Genomic DNA, 18,746 nt, shown 5'->3' on the forward strand with positions numbered 1-18,746 from the left:
ATGTGTAACTCCCTTTAAATCTTAAAACGTTGATTTTTCATCCAAGATAGTTTTTCTGCTTTTGCTTTTATAAATTAGAACGATTCCAAGGGCCCTAGCTGACAGGGGTCCTTGTGGTTATAGTAATTGTGCAAAGATGGGGGTCTGGGGTGGTGGGTTCCATTGTGAGATGGGGCCATGGCATACAGTCTGAAATAGAAGTGTTAGTTTACTAAATTGATGATTGACATACAAAATAAGCATAACCCCTTGAATCCCTTGGAACTGTTGCCTGTGAACGACGGCGTTTCCCTTCACAGAGCTCAGGCGTTTCATCTTGTTGCCAAGCAGCAAACGCCACAATAAGGTGTGCCAGCAAAATACTTCCGAGATACCACATTGTGTCTTTATTTTGTACTTAAAATGATTTTATAAAAAATAAATCATACACGTTGTAAAAACGTGTTAGTGTTTATGTACATTTTCAGCAGCGGTGTCTGCAGTTACCTCGCAAGTTATAATTATTAACGTTACGTTGTGTGCAATAAAATCGTTTGAAACTTCGTTTCATTCCGGAAGGAAATTATCTGCACTTCGACAGAAAAAAGTTGGTTGTGTGGATTGAGTACATAAATTGTGTAGAATAGCGAACCATAAAATGTGTTTATGTTGTTCCTTAAAAGAATAAGAATTATAATTGCACGTTTTCTGCTTCATATATAGCTAGCTTATTATAATGATGGATGTACGGTATGCTGGTAGTAACCTCTACTCTGTTTTAGCATACCCCCTCTCGGGCTAACGTAGTTAGGCAGCATTTTCATGAGTAGATAGAAGCTGATTGAGTTTATAGTTTCCATGAACTATAACGTTAGCGAAATAGCTATACATACATTAACAACAGCGCAATTGACCAGTGATAGAAATGTTTTCAAGTGAACAGACTCAAGATGACTGTGAGCCCGTATATATTCGCGAAAACGGTATACTTCGTCGCGTAAATGAACCTAAACGTGCGGAGGAAGTCTCGCAGTACAGAAATGCAAAGCCTTGTCGACTGTTCGGTAGAGGATTTTCTGTGGAACTGTGTATCGAGAATCAAGCTCAAGCCAGCACCCACATAAAGAGAAAAGAGCACTTCGTCTTCACGTACAACGAAGGCGGAAGCCTTCGTTATTCGGTCAAGTCTCTTTTTGACATTTCCTTATTATTTATAGCTGAAAACGTTCACTACGTTGATTCGCTAATTGGTTTCCCTGAACAAATGGCAGAACGACTCTTTAGAGCTGCGGAGGCAAAACAAAAATTTTCAGACCCAGTGTATGGACCCAGGGCTTTGCAGGTATTTAGTGAAGCCTACGGTGACCTTGTGTTGAAGTCACTGTGTTTAAGGAACAGGTAAATTCAGCTTTACAGCGTCGTGCATCTTTGTATTCAAACTACACAGTATTTTATAGGACAGTTCTAACAAGTACATCCATTAACCTGTTCTTTCTTAAGGCATCTCCTTGTATCAGAAAAGCTGGAGGGGATTAAAGTGTTTCATAGCCTACAGTGTCTAGACCTTTTTGGTTGTAAACTCGGAGACAACCATGAGATTCTTCAACATCTAACTTCTGATGCTTTGTCCAGGTATGGCCAGAGTTAAACTCTTTAAATGGTTATGCAGACGTAAATGTGTGTATGTCGGTCTGCAGGGTGATACTGTGAAATATACATATCTTTCATGTCTTGTTTTCCAGCCATTGAATTATAGTAACTCATCTCTCATATTCTCAATTATACAGTTTTCATATTTTGATATCCCTCTTATGCAGACAAATTAAGCCAACCCAGTCCCCCTGGACTTTCTGTCCCACAGTCTTATCCACTTGTCCCTGGGGGATAACCACCTGTCCAACAGAGGCCTTCAGAAGCTGACAGCTCCAGCTCGCGTGATGAAGAGAGGGCTTGGCAAACTTCAGCTGTTAGACTTGTCCTGTATGTTGCATTAAGATGGACACATCCTCTGTTAGAATGAGCAGAAACGGACACAGTTGCTTCCAGACTGTATTGGAACTGGGTTGTGATAATGCAACTGAATTATGTTTTGTGAACATATTTCATTAATTGTTTGCAGGTAGTGTGCATTTCAAAACATGTAATTTGCTCATTGTGAATCTCTGGTTTGTACAAATAATAGAACATGAATAATTCATATTGCTCACTATTGTGAAGTCTCACTCTCCCTCTGCTGGTCTCTCCCCACAGGGAATGCCATCAGCGAGCAGACAGTTGGATATCTTTCATGCTTTCCAAATCTGCAAGAGCTGGATATCTCAGAAACCAATATGGAGGTGCTGAAGCAACTCTGGTCTTCGCTATTACAGAAACTCTTACATTCACAGTGCTCCGTGAGCCTGTCCTGATTGTAAAGATCCAAATATTGCACACATACCCTAACTAGTCAAGGTGCTCATGATAAATGATTTAACAGAACACTCATAAGCTCCAATACGAAACTTTATTGGCTAAACCGTATATGTCAGAGCTTGAGATACAAGCTTTACTTTTACCCATCACGTTAGTCACCAGATTTTTTTTCAGAGTCACCTCATTTCTGTCTGTCATTTGCATCTAATTAGTACCTTAAAGTTTTGTTGCTTTTTAAAACAAACAATGTACCTTTTCCTCTCTGTGCCTGCATTTCCCCAACATTTATTTTTCTAGCCATTGTTTTTATGAATTGTGAATGGCATAAGAGAATGTCCTGCACAAACGAGCCATTGGTCTGATGTCATTTCAGCTCACCGCTTCACTGCGCCAGACCCTGCAGAATAAGCTGGGCTTCGTCTATTCTGAGGCTCCACTCCAGGGCTTCAGCCATTCACACTGTAAAACACAGGGCTGGGCTGAACAGGTGAGGTCCATCAATACCGTCCACATACAGTTGCATTGGAGTTTTCTGTGCGTCTTGCTCAATGCAGATTCGATCGTGATTGCATGTTTTCCTTTTTCACTGTGGGCGTATGGTGTAAGATATAATTGCGATTTGGTGTAGTGTAATGGTTAGGGAAATTGACTTGTTGCCATGTTGTACCCTTAAGCAGGGTACTTAACCTCAATTGCTTCAGTATATATCCAGCTGTATAATGCATACTCTGTAATAATGTAAAATTGTGTAAGTAGCATTCAACAGAGCAACTTGCACAATTTTAAAAATTTTACAGAGTATGCATTTATACAGCTGGAGATATAGTGAAGCAATTCAGTATACCATGGATGAGAATGCATTGTTAATGGATGAGAATGCATTGTTAATGTTACACTTTAATGCCAAATTCGCTGTTGAGGAAATAGAAACTTTTTGTGTCACCTTTTCAGATTGTCAACCAGTGGGAAATTCACATTTTGGAATCATCCAAGCCAAAGAGAGATGCCCAGCCAAGAACAGAAGCACTTCGGTTTTGTGAGTTCACTGCCATTCCTGACAAAATGCAAAGAAACCCTTAGTGCCTTAGTCTCTTTTTTATTTTACACAATAACATTGTTTCCTCTGTATGTGTGTGTCTCCACTCCAGATGGTAGACACAGGTTTATCCAAGAAACACTGAAAGCGCCCCCACAGGCGTTTGACAAAGGGTACACCAAGAGGATTCAGTTTTACAAACCAACTCCAAACAGCCAAATGCAGCCAACAGGAAGTACAAGCGAGCTAACGAAGACGCCGTCTCAGAGCAAAAGGAAGAGAGCGCCGGACTCTGCAGTGGAGGGCAGCGGTGATTCTGCCCCCCCCTGAAAAGCGTGCTTCTTCCTCTTCTCTTAGCGTGGAGGACTGGGCCCTGCTGAACAGCTACTGAGGACAGTACCCAGCCTGCACTGAGGCTGTAGCTGCTGCTTTGAATTGGCATCAACTTGAATATTTTACTGTGATAATGATGCACTGTTAACCTGCTGTGATCCAAGAACTTTATATGCTTTTTTAAAACATTTTTTCCCCTGATAACAGCCAAATTTGCTATTATAATTGCTCTATGTTTGAATCAATAAAATGTGTTAATAAAAAAAAACATTAATTGTTGTCAGAAGTATTGTCTCTACATTGTATTTTAAAATATCAATGTCAAAATGATCATTTGATAATTTATCTGCAAGAATAAGCTATCTGCAAAACGATATTTCAAGACTAGCTACTGATTGACCAAGAATATATTACTTTGGGAAGCTGTGCCGTTAATGGGTAATTTGAAATGACTGCATCTTGTCTTGATGGTCCGGTGACACCTTTACTTAACATGTCAATCAGAGCTATATCTAGCCACCCCAACGCAAAAACTGAAGAGACCCCTAATAATATTACAAGGCTGGCAAAACTACACAAAACATAAACAATATAAGTTCTATATTATTATTTGCTGTGATGTGTTCCTGGAAATATTGCAAGTTCAAGAACAGTTATATCTTATGCATTGGACATTGCAGTATAACTTGCTGAAGAATACTTTTCATGTGCAAGAAGTGATACTGAAGAACTGTAGAGCTCGAGATTCACCCATCAAAAACAAGTGTTTGATTTACAGAAGGCTGTTGTGGAGCAATGTTAATGTATATTTGAACATTCTCATATGCGAGAGTCAAAGAATCATAAATACATCATTACCTTGGAGAAGGATTCATTGAGTCTCTTTATTCCTTGAACCGTGTCACCCTCGTTCAAGATTCTCCTTGTATGCCTGAGCCTCTTGTCTATATGAAATCTTAAAGGAGCAAGCAAACTGGTTGCACCTTTGTACTTACACACCTTGTACACAGCCACACATATATACACAAACATATTAAAGGTCACGCTGTGTAAATTTCTAGCAGTTAACTTCTCAACTGTATGACCAAATTTCTGTAGTAATCAGCACTGTACATTTCAAGACTTGTAATGTACTGTTGTACATTAGACAAATATTGAGACACAAAATCTGTATATTTTAACTTGTTAGGTAGACATGACTTACAAAACCACCCATAATCTATGGTCATGGAGTTAGAGAACGCAGTTAAACAGGAGCCATTGATTTACAGAAGGGGCCTCAGACCACCATATTTGTCCAGGTGTAGAGGTCATCTAGCTACTCCAGGAAAATGGCGTCAGAACTGATCAGCAATGTGCTCTGTGTTTCACGAGAGATATGGTGTGCAGAGACACACACTGTACAAAATGTGGTATGACCCCAACATACTTCAAAGACAAACGCATACATTTTCTGGCATGTAACGAGGAGGGTTGGATAAACTGGATTTGTAACATGGCTGTTCTCCTGATCATCAGTGTGCGCTAAACCGGACTCACCTCCTATTGGGTACATCATCACTTAGTAACTGCAAAAACACAATAAAAACCAACCTCCATAACAGATTTAGGCATGCCAACTAAAAGAAAACATAAACACCTTTTGTCCTCCCAATTAATATTTAAATTTCAATGTTTACATATTTTACATAAAACTCTTAGGCATATTCAACTTCAAAAAGTTTATTTTTAATCATTTTAATGAAAACAAATACAAGAGAAGTTACAAATCCCTATGGATATCTAAAACCCTAACTGCATAGCCTACCTTCAAAATATCCAAGAGGGTCAAGATGTACAATTTCCTGATGACCCCATAACCCCAAATAGACTCACTCCTTCACCAGTCCTAGTAATTTCCTTTAGATCACAAGCTAATTCTAATTTAATTAAACCTTATCCTTCTTGCAAAAAAACGCATATTGAGTAAAAGACACTGGTGCATTTGAAATACATAACAAGCTCAGGAAAGCACATTACACTATTAAGAATCTGTCAAAACCCTCCAAATTAACCCATTTTTGGGGGTTTGCAGTGGCAAACAAAACCTGGAATTCACGCCCAGTCCACCCACAACGCAGTTAGCTCAAACAGCTTCATCATTTCATCACTTCATATTCTACTAAATAAGGGCCTTACTGACACCACACAGAGCGAATCCTACCCCCACAGAAACAGTTCGCTTTGCGTCTTTTTGGTAGAGTTATGCCACAAAAGTGCAAATATACAAACACAATTAATTAATATCCCTTGCCCTAATCTGAGGTCTGGAGGAAAAAAAAAAAAAAAAATCACTATTCCATTTTAAAAGATAGATCCTCCTTACATCTTCCTGCATCTCAAAGATTAAGTCTAATGACTAAGAGTAAGACTGAGAAGAAAAAGAAACTGGTGGCTCCTCCCCTTTTGGTCTTCCGCAGTCCCCTAAATGTCGGACTGATTCAGGTTGACCTTTGACGGTAGAGGGCCGGCTTCTTCATCCGCCGCAGAGCTGATGATCACCAGGGAGGACGGTGGGTACGGGGTCAGTTTCTGCTCCTTCACACACTCCATGTCCCCATATATGCTCAACTTCTGCAATGAAGAAAGACAGTAACAGCACCCGTTAACCTGCATGCTTTTATACTGAAGCCATTAATTACGCTTTGACACAATCGTACTATGAATTAGCCGTGTTGAATCCTTTTTCCAATTCATGTAAGGTTTGTTAATAAAAACCGCACATCCACACCAATCAATATCAATGTACTCCAAAAAGAGTATAGTTCATGCCAGTCTAGCTTGATCTGGTCTGAAGCCCTCTAAACTGAAATTGAAGCATGCTCTGAATTTACTTCCAGGCCAAACAAGGCATTATGCCTGGTAAACAAGATCCCAGGTGGCGTAGAGACCTAGAGCTGATGAGGCCCGGTCCCTGTTTTTACACCGTACTGGACTCACCTCCGCAGGGACGTACTGGTCCACGGCAGTAGCCACTGTAGCACAGCAGATCCAGATGAGGACCAGAACAGAGAGGACCAGAGTGGTGGTCAGGATCCAGCCCGGAAGCCAAGGGTTCCTGAGGAAAGCACGTGAGTGGCAGAACCTGAAGGAGCTTCAAACGCCTTGATTACGGAAATCCTGATTAAGAATTTCCTGATAGAAATGCACAAAATGTACTTCTTAAGGCATCATTTCCATCTGCAGAAAATCATCTTTCCATTCTTTTTCTTTGCATTTCTGTAAAGAGTTTGACATCTTCATACTTTCCCTATATTGAAATTTATTTCACCGAAAATCATACTAGGAAATGTCGATACATCCAAATAACTAATTTGGTCAATTCAACCATCATTGGTTGGAATGAAAACTCCCATATAAATGGCTCGCAAGGAACATACAGTGACTGCCCTCCTATTGTGACTAAAATTCATCTTTTAAAATCATATGATCCCATTTCACAGGTACAAAACTGCCACTGTAGGTCCAACAGAGATATTTTTAGTTTCTAACTACCAAGGCAGAATACGAGGACTTAAAATAAATTAGCTGCCTACAAATTCATCTTCCACACATGGTTCCCTTTCTGAGAAGCACAATGGAGATGGCAGTATTTTTCAGGAAGCACTGTGGCTAGGCCACTGGATACATCATTTCACTTTTCCCGCCCCCCCAAATGGAACGCTATTGGACATATCAAGAAAACATATCCCCGACTGGCTTCTGTGAATCTCCAGGTCTCCAAAGTCATGCCACTTGCAATGCATACACTGCACATTGCATATGACGAAGACCAAAGACCAAACACTTATCTGTGGGCAAAGATATTAATGTTCTGCTTGTCTGCTGACAACTGTTTTTAACTGATTTTAACTGCCAAAAAGCTCAGTAAATAGCTGGATAAAATTATACAATGTCTGCTGAGCAGACGACCGTCACCCTCCTGATGGTCATGCAGATCCTTAAAAAACGCACCTTGAGAGACAACTGAACAGATTGTAGTTGTCTTCGGAGTTGCTGCTGTCCACGAGCATGTCTCTGTCACGCTCCTGGATGTAGGTCCGGTGGTAGTCTTTGTAAACAGGGTTGCTCAGTCCGCGATCTGTTGGAATGTACCATAACCACCAGTGAACAAGGGCAGGAGAACCACCAAACCAATCAACCAGAGCAGGCCTATGCAACACCGCTTCATTCCGCAGACATTCCTCAGGAAAAATGTCAATGGAATTTTTAGTTTTGACCTCTGTGACGAAAGACATACACAAGTCCTGTTGCTGCTCCTGGATGTCCTCTTTCAGCACATCAAACTGCGGAATGAACTGGATCTGTGGCTCAGTCTGAGGGTTTAAAACAGGATGACCTTCTTTACTATATACATTTTTTTTTTTTTTTTTTTTTTTTTACAGTCAGAGCTATAATCTCTAATCATTCACAAATTAAAACATGTAATGTCTACACTGACAAAAGCCATCTACTCATGAAAACACATACTAAGTTCTGTTTCAACACTGAAAATGTAGGTGGTAGCTGCACCTTACTACATTACCTGGAAGATGACGACTTTACCGTCATCGGCCTGGAGGTAGAACGTCCAAGAGGAGGTGATGAAATTGTGTGCAGAGCTCATCATGTCGTTCCAGAACCCTCGCACGAGAGTAAGCGGGTACAGCAGGTGAATGCGTGGCATCATGGCGAGCAGCTAAAGGAGACGGACATTTGCATGGATAAACATTACAATGAAGGACACGGAGCCAGAAGTAAAAAAGTCTTCAGTATTCTAACAGCCTAGACGGCAGGTCATCATTAATCAAAACTTTGAAAATACACCCTGGTTAAAATTTTGGACAAATCCCATCATGAAACTATCAACATACACACATATCTACATACAATATATGGAACATCTTCACTTCATGTTAACGTGACATAAAGCATTAATCTGCGCAAATTAGCAACCCTGTTAAATGATTCCCTGAACGATAAATAAAATGCACTGGTTGTGTTATATAATATGTGACTACCTGTTCCTGCCTCTGCTCTGCAAAAGGCAGCTGGTTCTGACAGCCCAGGTTGCAGGCATACTGTTCATCTGACTGTGTGTAGGCTTCATGGCAGGCTACAAGATCAATTGAAAACAGTACAAAAATTAGCCTAAAAAATGCAGCTGTGAAAGTAAGCGACATGATCACTGGTAATTAAGCGCAATTTCAACAAGAGCAAAAGTTTCGCCCACAATCCTGTTCATTTAGCAAAAGTGTAAACATTACAGATCTATTTCATTACAAAATAACACCACGCAGGAAACATGCTAGAGTATGTGTCATCCAGTATGTCAAACGTCAACAATCAAAATATTTGGAATACTCAGCGATGTACTCCATGATGTAGGTCAAACCAGAAAGTTGACTCCTAAATGACTTGATTGCGCTTAACACCCAATCGTTACCTGAGTCGCATTCAGATTTCGTCTGATTGAGGTCTTCGCCTTCGTTCACAAACTGGCAAATGGAGAAGAGACGACAGCCCCGCTGGCAGGCATATAATTCTTCCTCCTGTAAAATAAACATTTTCCCCCACGTCATGAAAACATCACAGCGCCATCGAAAAAACACTAACTTGCATAGCTACACTGTGCCCCAACCGAAGTAACGTTAGTTAGGTAGTCAATAATCACATCAACAACGACATTTTAAAATACACTTTTTAAGTTGCAACCGCAAGCAAACACTGCCCAGCTAACGTTAACAATGAGGAGGAAGCTAACTGAAATGGGAACCAATTTCAACAGCTTAGCTACTCGGCTAAAGTGAGATGTAAACAAATCTTGCTCCTTGATACAGGACAGGGCGTCAAACACAATTCGACCGACTCAGGCTAAATAATTGTTTTAACTTAGTCTATCTCCCTGCATGGGTGATCAACTTCCTCGCTACAAAATGAAGTAAATACTCGCTGAATAGCCAATGTCTAAATAAGTTAGCTAGCTACCTAGTGCTAGCATTTCGACCAATGTTTACCTTGCGCGCTAGCTAAGAATCTACATAGCGCTGCGCAGCTGGCAAGCCATACTAACCCGGGGGTAAGTGTGCAGACTGTAAGTCATCTGGCACGTTTTGTGGCAAGAGGCTGTATTTCCCAAAACGCCGTCGAACACATCAGCAGAGGCTGCAGTGCATGCCAGCAGACAGCATAAGCTGACGATGCTCCCCCAGAACTTCCACACCTCCATATTTGTTTCCTTTGAAATCTGCACAACAGCTTCAGCTCAGCCACAGAGAGCCGTCTTCCTCGTTCTTCTTACCTACGCCTGCAAAATAACGCGAGACTGTTACGGACGACGAGAAATCACGAGATGTAGTACTGGACTGCATGAAAACGGTTTATGTTCACGATTGAAAATAGTATTTGTTCTTTTGAGCCACTTGGCACAGCACTGACGCTAATGCAGTACGGTATGTATTGCTGTTGTGATCGTGTGTGTGCTTGCAAACCAATTTCATTCTCAACATATTGGTTGCTGTAGCTTGATAGTTTGGCGTCCACTGTGATAATCGATAGTAATGAGAATTAAGCAGCCTCCTCGACTGTGTGATAAGGCTCCTCTAGGCAGTCATCTGTTTTACCGATTAATCTTGATAGCTACATTATAACTAACGTTTTCAGCCAACAATGGACAAATTTGTTGTGAGACTACCAAAAAATCAGCCCAAAAAGCAGACGACAACCCATGGGAAAGTGTACAGACAAGCCACAATAGAGTCTTTGAGGGTGAGTGATATAATCTAATGTTTAGCTGAATTAATCAGCAAGTTTAGAAACTCGATGTGCTCGTTATTGTTTATTTTTATATTAAGTTGCCATATTTATGTTGCAACCTGCAATATTGCTGCTAAAACTGCTCAATAAATGTAATGTAATATTGTAGATTATATACAATATAAACAACGGATCCCGGATGTAATCCTCCCCCACGTAGCAAGTTTTGAAGACACGATTTGCGAGATGAGATGATGGTCTTTGTTACAGAGAGTTGTCGTGATTGAGGACATTGAACGTTTTAAGTCCACGCTGGAGCTGCCAGGACAAACGAAGGAGAACATGCTGTTGGCCTTGACCGAACTAAACAAGAAAGTGCCATCCAAGGAAGTACTCAGATCTACCAAGATCGGTGAAAGCCTTCTTTTATTATTAAGATCATCAACGTCTCCACTGAGCGCATCGTTATAATGTTCTTTACAATCTATCAAATTATGCCCCATAGTAATTTATTATATGAAAAATTACTAGCACAGAAGTTTGGAGTGAACAATGTGAAACTGGTTGTCATATGCGCATGGTGGAGATGTCTGTGTCCACACATCATATCACATTCTGTGTTACCTTAACACGTAACTGAACAGGCCAATGAGAGCATGCATTTGATTTGCAGGTCACACCGTGAACAAGATGCGCAAGCATTCAGATCCTGAAGTGAGCGCACTGGCGCGAGAAGTCTATAGCCTTTGGAAGACCTTCATTGAGGAGAATGCAAACAAGCCCTCCATCGAGGTGCGATGTGACACGCAGACGGAGGGACTGAGGAACAATGCGAGAAAACTCCTGGCAGAAGCCATGGAGCTAGAGGTAATAATAATAAAGGTCTTGTATATATAATAAATTGCTTGAGTCCCATAGAAAGCTAAAGTCCTACTACATCTTCCTTAGTTCATACAGTTTTTCCTTTGATAAACAAACTGTCCTTGTGATCTTTCAGGTAGACCATGCCCTGATTGAGAACATCGAGAGAGAGGTGTTCCACAAAAGCTCGCGTCTCATCAGCGGTGCTTACCGACGGACTGTGAGGGCACTTGTTTTTGCCTTGAAACACAAGCCAGAAATCCGTGCGCAAGTCAAGGACAGCAAGCTTCCAGTCAACCAACTGGTTGCCACCTACAAAAAATAACTGTGGTGCCAAAGCGTCAGAGAATAGATTGTTGGAAAAACTGGGGATTGAAGCTGGTCTTCAAATGTGCGATGGAGGTTTTTTAAGAATTCAGAATGGCCTTTGAGGACATTTTAAAGTAGTTTTTAAAATAATATTTCTTCTATGTTGTAATTGTTATTTTCTTAATTATACAATAAATATTTAACAGAAAGACATTATCTCTGAAAAATATGGTTTCAAAAGAATGCTTCAGTTTTCTTCCTGTGGTAAATCTTGATCCCTATGTCTGCTAGAACATGACAGCAGCTTTGATGAAAGATATCAGTATTGCTGTTGCAAAAAACATAGGTATGTATAATATTTTTACATATAACTTATAACTGCATGGATTTCAACGTGTCACAGAATAACTTGCATGGTACCTTCATTAAGAGTCTGGCTTTAGACCTTACACCCTGTCCCAATCCTTTCAGATTCAACTATAACCTTACCCCATTGAACTTTTTTAAAGTTATGAAATTCAGTGATTCATGCAAGTGAAATGTATTGTGCATGTCAATTGCATTGAAATAGTATTTTTATACAATTTATAATATATATAATTTTTAACTTGGACATGAATGTATTGTATATTGTCACAGTAGTCCGTTCACAGTAAGAATATGGCAGAGGACAGCACCCTCACATACAGCCATCTGAAACTTCCACAAACAAGTTACACTACCTATGCTGAATTTAGCCTTACCATCAAGTATAAACAATCAGTGCTACAAATAATTTGCATTAGAGGTCAGACAAGTACCACTTGAAAAAGCAACTTCACTGTAAAACCTTTACCTTACTGTGTATAGGTACCGTATGCACATTAAAAGCAAGGAACCTGTTTCATAACAGAAAAATCTCAATATTCTTCCACAGGTGTTGCACACTGTCAACAGCAGGTGACATTCCTCTTGTACATGAGTGAACATTTGACCCCTTATTTCCTGAAACAAGTCTGTGCGGTTTTTGTTGTTAGCATACAGTTTATGATTTTGGTAAAATATTTAAAATTTACAAAGTAAGACACAAAACCACCATAGTGCTCAGAGAATACACTATACCGGTTGTCCGAGCAGTCTATATACAAACAAGAATGGATTTTACTGAATGAATAACAACGTGATTTACAAAAGTAATTTACACAGAGAAAAGGATAGATAGAGCAAGGGATTCTGCACCTTGTATGAAGGTTGAATAGCATGTGTCAAGAAACCACAAAAATTAACAGAAATATGCTCAAGCACTTATTTAACAAAGCAAATGAAGAGTTTTCCTAATTGGATACCTTCTATAATAAAGGCAAGGAACATTAAATTTGACCTTGGTGGTTGGTGATGTTAACCCTGAATTTCTCACACTTGCTGAATTAAATTACATCTGGTTTACCATCACCAACTGGGTCCGTTCATTACAAAAATAGCCATGTTAGTAACTGTAAATGAAGTGTTTGCCCACTACAATATAGTGTCTCTGTTTCATGATTTTCTTTTTGTGGGGGGGGGAGAGATATGTGTACTTATAGCAGCACCAGCCACACAATGGCGATCACCATGAGAATGACGGCCAGGACGCAGATGCTAATGAAGACAATGTCGCTGGTGTCGTGGGGCTCGGACTCCTCCTCCACGCTGGTCCCCACGTCGGCCTCCTCGGCCCGGCGGGCCAGCTCGTTGAGCCTGTTCCGCTCCTCCACGGTGATGAGGCTGACGGAGGCCACCTTCCGCTGGGCGTCGCACTGCACCTCGTACTCCTGGACGTTCCGCTGCTTCCCGTCCGAGAAGTCGATGTAGAGGGTGTTCACCAGCACCGTGATGTTCCTGCGCTTCTGCAAAGGGCAACGTCACGCTCTTTTAGGCTTTGTGATCACAGCTATCTGACTCGACTCTGGAGATGGTAGGCTAATGAAATGAATGGCTTTTCTTTAGATTGTTTTTATTTTTTTACATTTTTAGGTATTTGGCAGGCTTTTGTATCCAGAGTGACTTCCACAACATTCTTTACATAACATCCAGTCATACAGCTACTGAAACAATTCATGTTATGCACCTTGCTCAAGGGTATAATGGCAGGGTCTACCCAGTGAATTAACCTACAATCTCACAGTAAGCAGTCCAGTTCCCTAGCAATTATGCTACACTGCCACCTCACATTCATACCAGCTTCTCGTTTAGTTTTTCTTACAAATGTAAAATGACACTGAATTGCACTACAGTGCCATGTTTTCCACCGTAGGAAAAAAATTACATCTTATTATTATGTATTTTGTGTTTGTTACTCAAAAGTTTGTCATTAAGGCTCTTTCTATAGTAGATAATGCGTGTCCTTAACTGTAAGTGATGGGGCTAGTTTGGGGAGTTTGACAGTGCACTAGGCCCATTTACCTGCCCTGCAGTACCACAGTTGACAAAACGGGCCTGGATCTTGTACACCGTGGGTGTCATCTGGGCAAAGCAGGAGGGGCTCCCCAAATACACACTCTCACGCTCCAGCTGGGGCAAAGACTGCTGGGAAATCTGTATCTGAAATTCAGTCCTGGTGCAGCTAACATTGACAGGCACCACTTGGACATAAAGAGGCAGGCACATGCAAGGCAGATATCAATGGTGACTTCAAACAATAAGCACACTGTATTTTTAATAACATTTTGCTTTGTCCCCCAACTTGTATGAGATGTTCTGTTGGACTTTTGCAGACTAAGGAAATTAGTTTTGTGAGAATACATGAGCCAATGGCCCCATCTTGTGTGCATAACCTTCAGAAGGGAGTAGACGTGACGTGAAACTCACCACCCGTGTAAGAGGCAGAGAAGCCCTTGTAGGCGGAGTTGCGGTCGGTGTTAAGGATGACCAGAAGCTTGTTGGCTTTGGACAGCAGGGTAGGGGGCTGATCTGAGCCACACCAGCGCCCCAGCAGTGGGTCCGCCTCACTGCTCCCATCATGCACCGAGACCGAGTCGTAGTCGCACTCGTCTGTCAGGCTGTTGCGGTCTTCGAGCTCCATGCTGGTAAAGAAAAGCTTGATCCGGTACCCAGTCTCCAGGTTAATAGTCCAATGGCAGTTTATGTTGTTGGGGTAAATGTTGGGGTAGTGAGGACTGGTGAAATTCACTCGAATAGCTGTGAGGACTTGCTGGCATTCCCCTACAAAACGATAATACAAATATGTTCTGTGCTGAAATCTTTCTCAAATTAATTTTTATGAAACAGTTCACAGTTATCAACAAACTGATGGTGTATGAAAAAACAGCAACTGAACAAAGGAGGTAATATTATGAAGTCTGCAGCTTGTCAACAATGTTTACAAAATATCTATAAACCTACTTAACACAGAATAAAAAATGAATAAGCTTGAACACTGATCAAATCCCTCTACACCTACATCTCATGGCTTCGGTGGCTAACGTTATTGACCTCTTCACCTGAGTAGTAATAGGCCTTGAATCCCCTCCCTCCAATATTGAAGTCAGATTTGAAGACTACCAGTAGCTGGTTGGAGGTGGTGACGGTGTTGGGCGGACGGTTGCTCCCACAGTAGTTTCCCAGGTGTCTGTGGGTGACAGTTGGCCCATCAAACAGGGCCACAAAGTCGAAGTTGCACCCTTCGTTGTTCTCGAGCTGGAAGTCCAGGAAGACCAGGCTGACCACTGTGCGGTTTGAGACGTGCACAGTCCAAGAGCAGTCTGCATTATTGCTGTATTCGACAGGGTAGCCTGGACTGGATATGATACCAGAAAGGCCGGTTAGGACTCCCCCACACATATCTGAGGAGAAAAAAAAAGGGGGGGGGGGGGTTTGACACAAACAGATGACAGCATGTTACAGAAATTGCAGCTCGAGGGATACAATGATATAATACACAAAAAGTACATGATTTCAGTATCTCTATGGCATATTCAGACTATATTCTGTGACCATTTTCGTCTTGTAAGTTCTGCAGTGCCTACTGTAAGACCCAGTACCAATTATTTTGGGCTACAGGAAGGGATCTCACATTGGACACGACCACCATCAAATTAAGTTATAGATGATGCTACGGTATTTATTGTAGCCCCCTCCCCCAGCTTTGGGCCCTTAGAATTATTACCACCTTTCTCCCCACTTATGACGGTTCACCATAGTACACTTGGTGGTCGAACCGGAGGATGTGATAGACACATGAAGTTAATGCATATTTGTGGTCTGATATAAATGGACACAGTGTGGTCATAGGTAGCACAAGACGGGTCTGCTGTCTGTGGTGACTGTAAAGTTACCTTTCCTGTACCCGACCAAGAAGCCCCTGTGAGCCACATGCCGGTCGGAGCGGAAGATGATGGACATGACGTTCCAGGAGGAGGTGAACTGCGGAGGGCAAATGTCGCCGCAGAACTTCCCCAGCAGGTTGCCCTCGTCCTCCGAGATGCCGTTGTAAATCTTGATGTAGTCGTAGGCGCAGTCCGCGTGGTACTCCAGCTCAAAGTGGTGGAAGGTGAGGAGGACAGAGGAGCCCTCTGCCACCACAATCAGCCAGGAGCACTCCGTGTTGTACGGGTACAGGCCCGGGAAGTTTGGGCTGGACACGTTGCCATTGGGTGCCGAAAGAATGCCTCCACACTTGACCCCTGGTGGTATAATATCGTAATGGTGCTGATGGAATATTAACAGAAAGCGAAAGGTAACAACCCTAGGCCCACACCGCAGTTTGCATATTAAACTCGCCCGCCCTCATTTCCCTGAATGATTTGAATACCTAGACCAGGATAATGTTTAGCATATGGGTAAAAGGCCTTGCTGTTGAACTGTCAATATTGCAACTTTTTTTTTAAAAAGTAGAAATGATTTGCATTCATATTGCAGTTATTTCAGTTCAAACAGGGGTGCACAGAACAAAATGAACAAAGTGGTTACTTTCAGATAGCCACACTCCAGATTTTTTACTTATGAAAATATGAATAATGTATTTATCCTCATATGTCATCAGACTTGGTCTATTGTAATGCCGTTTACTTGCCCAAGTCAAAGATCAGTGGCTTATTTTCAACTAGTTCAAAATGCAGCAGCTCATCTTCTCACTAAGACTAAATAAAGGGAACACAGCATTCCAGTGCTGGCCTATCTTCACTGGTACCAGTGACTTTGAGAATCAATTTTAAAATACTTGTAATTACTAAGCATAACATGGCGAAACCCCTGAATGTATTTCTTAATTTCTTAATGTCTCTATTTTTCCGGCAAAAGGGGCCAATGGGCTAGGCTCTCGAATTTACCAGTCGATCTTCATCCCTACTCTTACCTATGGTCATGAACTATAGGTAGTGACCAAAAGAGCGAGATCGCAAATACAAGCAGCTGAAATGGGGTTTCTCCGCAGGGTGGGAGAGATTATTCTCCTTGACAGGGTGAGGAGCTCAGCCATCCGGGAGGACCACAAAGTACCGCTGTTTCTCTGCATTGTGAGGAGTCAGTCGAGGTGGTTCGGGCATCTGATAAGGGTGCCCCCCGAGCACCTCCCATTGTGCCCATTTTGTATCAGCAGTGATAGCAACCGAGGAACAGGCTTTCAGCAGGACTGCTGAGTGTGTGACGCAAAAACAGGCAAAATCAACACCATGTAATTAAGGTCTCTGATTCCTAATTGCATCTTCAAAAATGACACTTTGCTAATCTAAAAGTTAATCAATGTAAAGCTTAAATTGGGGAAAATAATAAAAATCACGGGGGAATGGAAAACCAAGACTGACAAGTTAATTACAAAATCAGTGTAATTGTTTCCACAATATTAGAGATGCAATTGCATGTGAAATGCAAAAGATAACCCTTGTTCCTGGATCATTGGTATTAGAGTTGTCACACATGCAACATTGTAAAATCTCATCCTCTGTTGTATACCTTCATTCTTTAAACCAATGAAGTGTCATGAAAAGACAACAGAAACTTTAAGCAACTTACAGTGGAAGTATAATGCACTTAATTTTCAACCATAAATATGTTATCTTAGTGATTATCTGTAATACACAAAGCTTTCTTATTGAAAGAATGAATGGTTATTCTTTACATAGGGTAACCGTCACTGAAATAACCCAATGAAGCATTACACAAATTAAGATCACATGAAGCATGCTTATAGATAAGTATTTTAGTCCTTAATATTGATCATTTTATGCTATGAATGTTCAGAAAATATTTATTTCTATATGTAACCTGTGGGGATGAAAAGAAACATTCGATGGCTTTTACTTGGCATAAGGTTTGACATAATTCCATATGAAGAAAAAAACACCCAATTAAACAAATATGCATATTTACAAAAAGCGTGTGCAAAAAGGTACACGCCAGCACTACTTTACCGTGTTTATTATTGATTCAGACTCCCTAAATTAGGAAACTGTGACCATTAGCTCAATTGCATAATGACAGGGCAGTCGAAGTAGTTCAAATCCATACCTTTTCTGGAGCTAGCCTTGCCACAAACCCAGAGCAGATGAATGAGGACAGTGATCCTGAAAGTCATGCTGCTGGTTTTTAGCGAGTCACGCGTCGGTCACAAAGGCCCGAGCGGCAGGCAGGAGCGAGAGCGGAGCAATGTCAAAGCCTAGTGCGGCGAACAGAAGCCCGGGGAGTTTGTAGATTTAATAGAACGCTCAATAATTCATTTCGGCCTTGAATGAAGAACCCGATAGGCCGCGCTCGCCTCCTCCACTAAATTTTAATGGGACGATATTGGATGTCCCCCGCAATTCACGTGCGTCCAGGTGGCTTGTTGGGACACCGTTTGGAGAGAAGGCAATCAATGTTTCATGAGGGCGACAATGGCCCCGGACACGCTTCCATGTGGAGCAGACAAAAGAGGTCCACTGCCCTGTCCGTTCCGATCGCCAGGACAAGGGTCTTGGCAGGCTGGCGGTGAGAACCAAGCCTGGGGTAGGTGTGAGCAGGCCTCGTGCACCGATGGAGTCAGGTATCATCACAGGAGAACGACACCTGTGCAATATACCTGACCCGCAAAACAGAAATATGGGGTATA

The 18,746-nt window shown here is 41.6% G+C and overlaps 4 protein-coding genes across 4 annotated transcripts; 2 read left to right on the plus strand and 2 right to left on the minus strand.

Moving 5' to 3' along the window:
* The first annotated feature begins 534 nt into the window (after positions 1–534).
* Positions 535–4,039, plus strand: lrrc42 (leucine rich repeat containing 42). The gene is given in 8 exon segments (XM_035422918.1): positions 535–1,377; positions 1,480–1,611; positions 1,841–1,959; positions 2,230–2,315; positions 2,765–2,878; positions 3,343–3,427; positions 3,540–3,748; positions 3,750–4,039. Coding segments are annotated over 8 exon segments (1,287 nt in total). The 5' UTR covers positions 535–904; the 3' UTR covers positions 3,819–4,039.
* Positions 4,040–5,466: 1,427 nt separating this feature from the next.
* tmem59 (transmembrane protein 59) lies at positions 5,467–10,089 on the minus strand. Its single transcript, XM_035422930.1, has 8 exons — positions 9,852–10,089; positions 9,225–9,330; positions 8,800–8,894; positions 8,325–8,477; positions 8,040–8,115; positions 7,754–7,880; positions 6,740–6,857; positions 5,467–6,373 (listed from the first exon to the last, which is right to left on the minus strand). Exons 1-8 carry the CDS (start codon positions 10,005–10,007, stop codon positions 6,224–6,226), a joined length of 981 nt encoding a protein of 326 aa, XP_035278821.1. The 5' UTR covers positions 10,008–10,089; the 3' UTR covers positions 5,467–6,223.
* A 21-nt stretch (positions 10,090–10,110) lies between these two features.
* tceanc2 (transcription elongation factor A (SII) N-terminal and central domain containing 2) lies at positions 10,111–11,904 on the plus strand. The gene is made up of 5 exons (XM_035422932.1): positions 10,111–10,230; positions 10,442–10,546; positions 10,805–10,946; positions 11,208–11,401; positions 11,532–11,904. Exons 2-5 carry the CDS (start codon positions 10,448–10,450, stop codon positions 11,718–11,720), a joined length of 624 nt encoding a protein of 207 aa, XP_035278823.1. The 5' UTR covers positions 10,111–10,230; positions 10,442–10,447; the 3' UTR covers positions 11,721–11,904.
* Positions 11,905–12,060: 156 nt separating this feature from the next.
* On the minus strand, positions 12,061–18,305 carry cdcp2 (CUB domain containing protein 2). Its single transcript, XM_035422919.1, has 6 exons — positions 18,167–18,305; positions 15,997–16,344; positions 15,163–15,504; positions 14,531–14,884; positions 14,126–14,304; positions 12,061–13,569 (listed from the first exon to the last, which is right to left on the minus strand). Exons 1-6 carry the CDS (start codon positions 18,231–18,233, stop codon positions 13,261–13,263), a joined length of 1,599 nt encoding a protein of 532 aa, XP_035278810.1. The 5' UTR covers positions 18,234–18,305; the 3' UTR covers positions 12,061–13,260.
* Between the last annotated feature and the right edge of the window lie 441 nt (positions 18,306–18,746).

Source organism: Anguilla anguilla, chromosome 6 (genome assembly GCF_013347855.1).
Source record: "Anguilla anguilla isolate fAngAng1 chromosome 6, fAngAng1.pri, whole genome shotgun sequence".
Taxonomy (NCBI): Eukaryota; Metazoa; Chordata; class Actinopteri; order Anguilliformes; family Anguillidae; genus Anguilla; species Anguilla anguilla.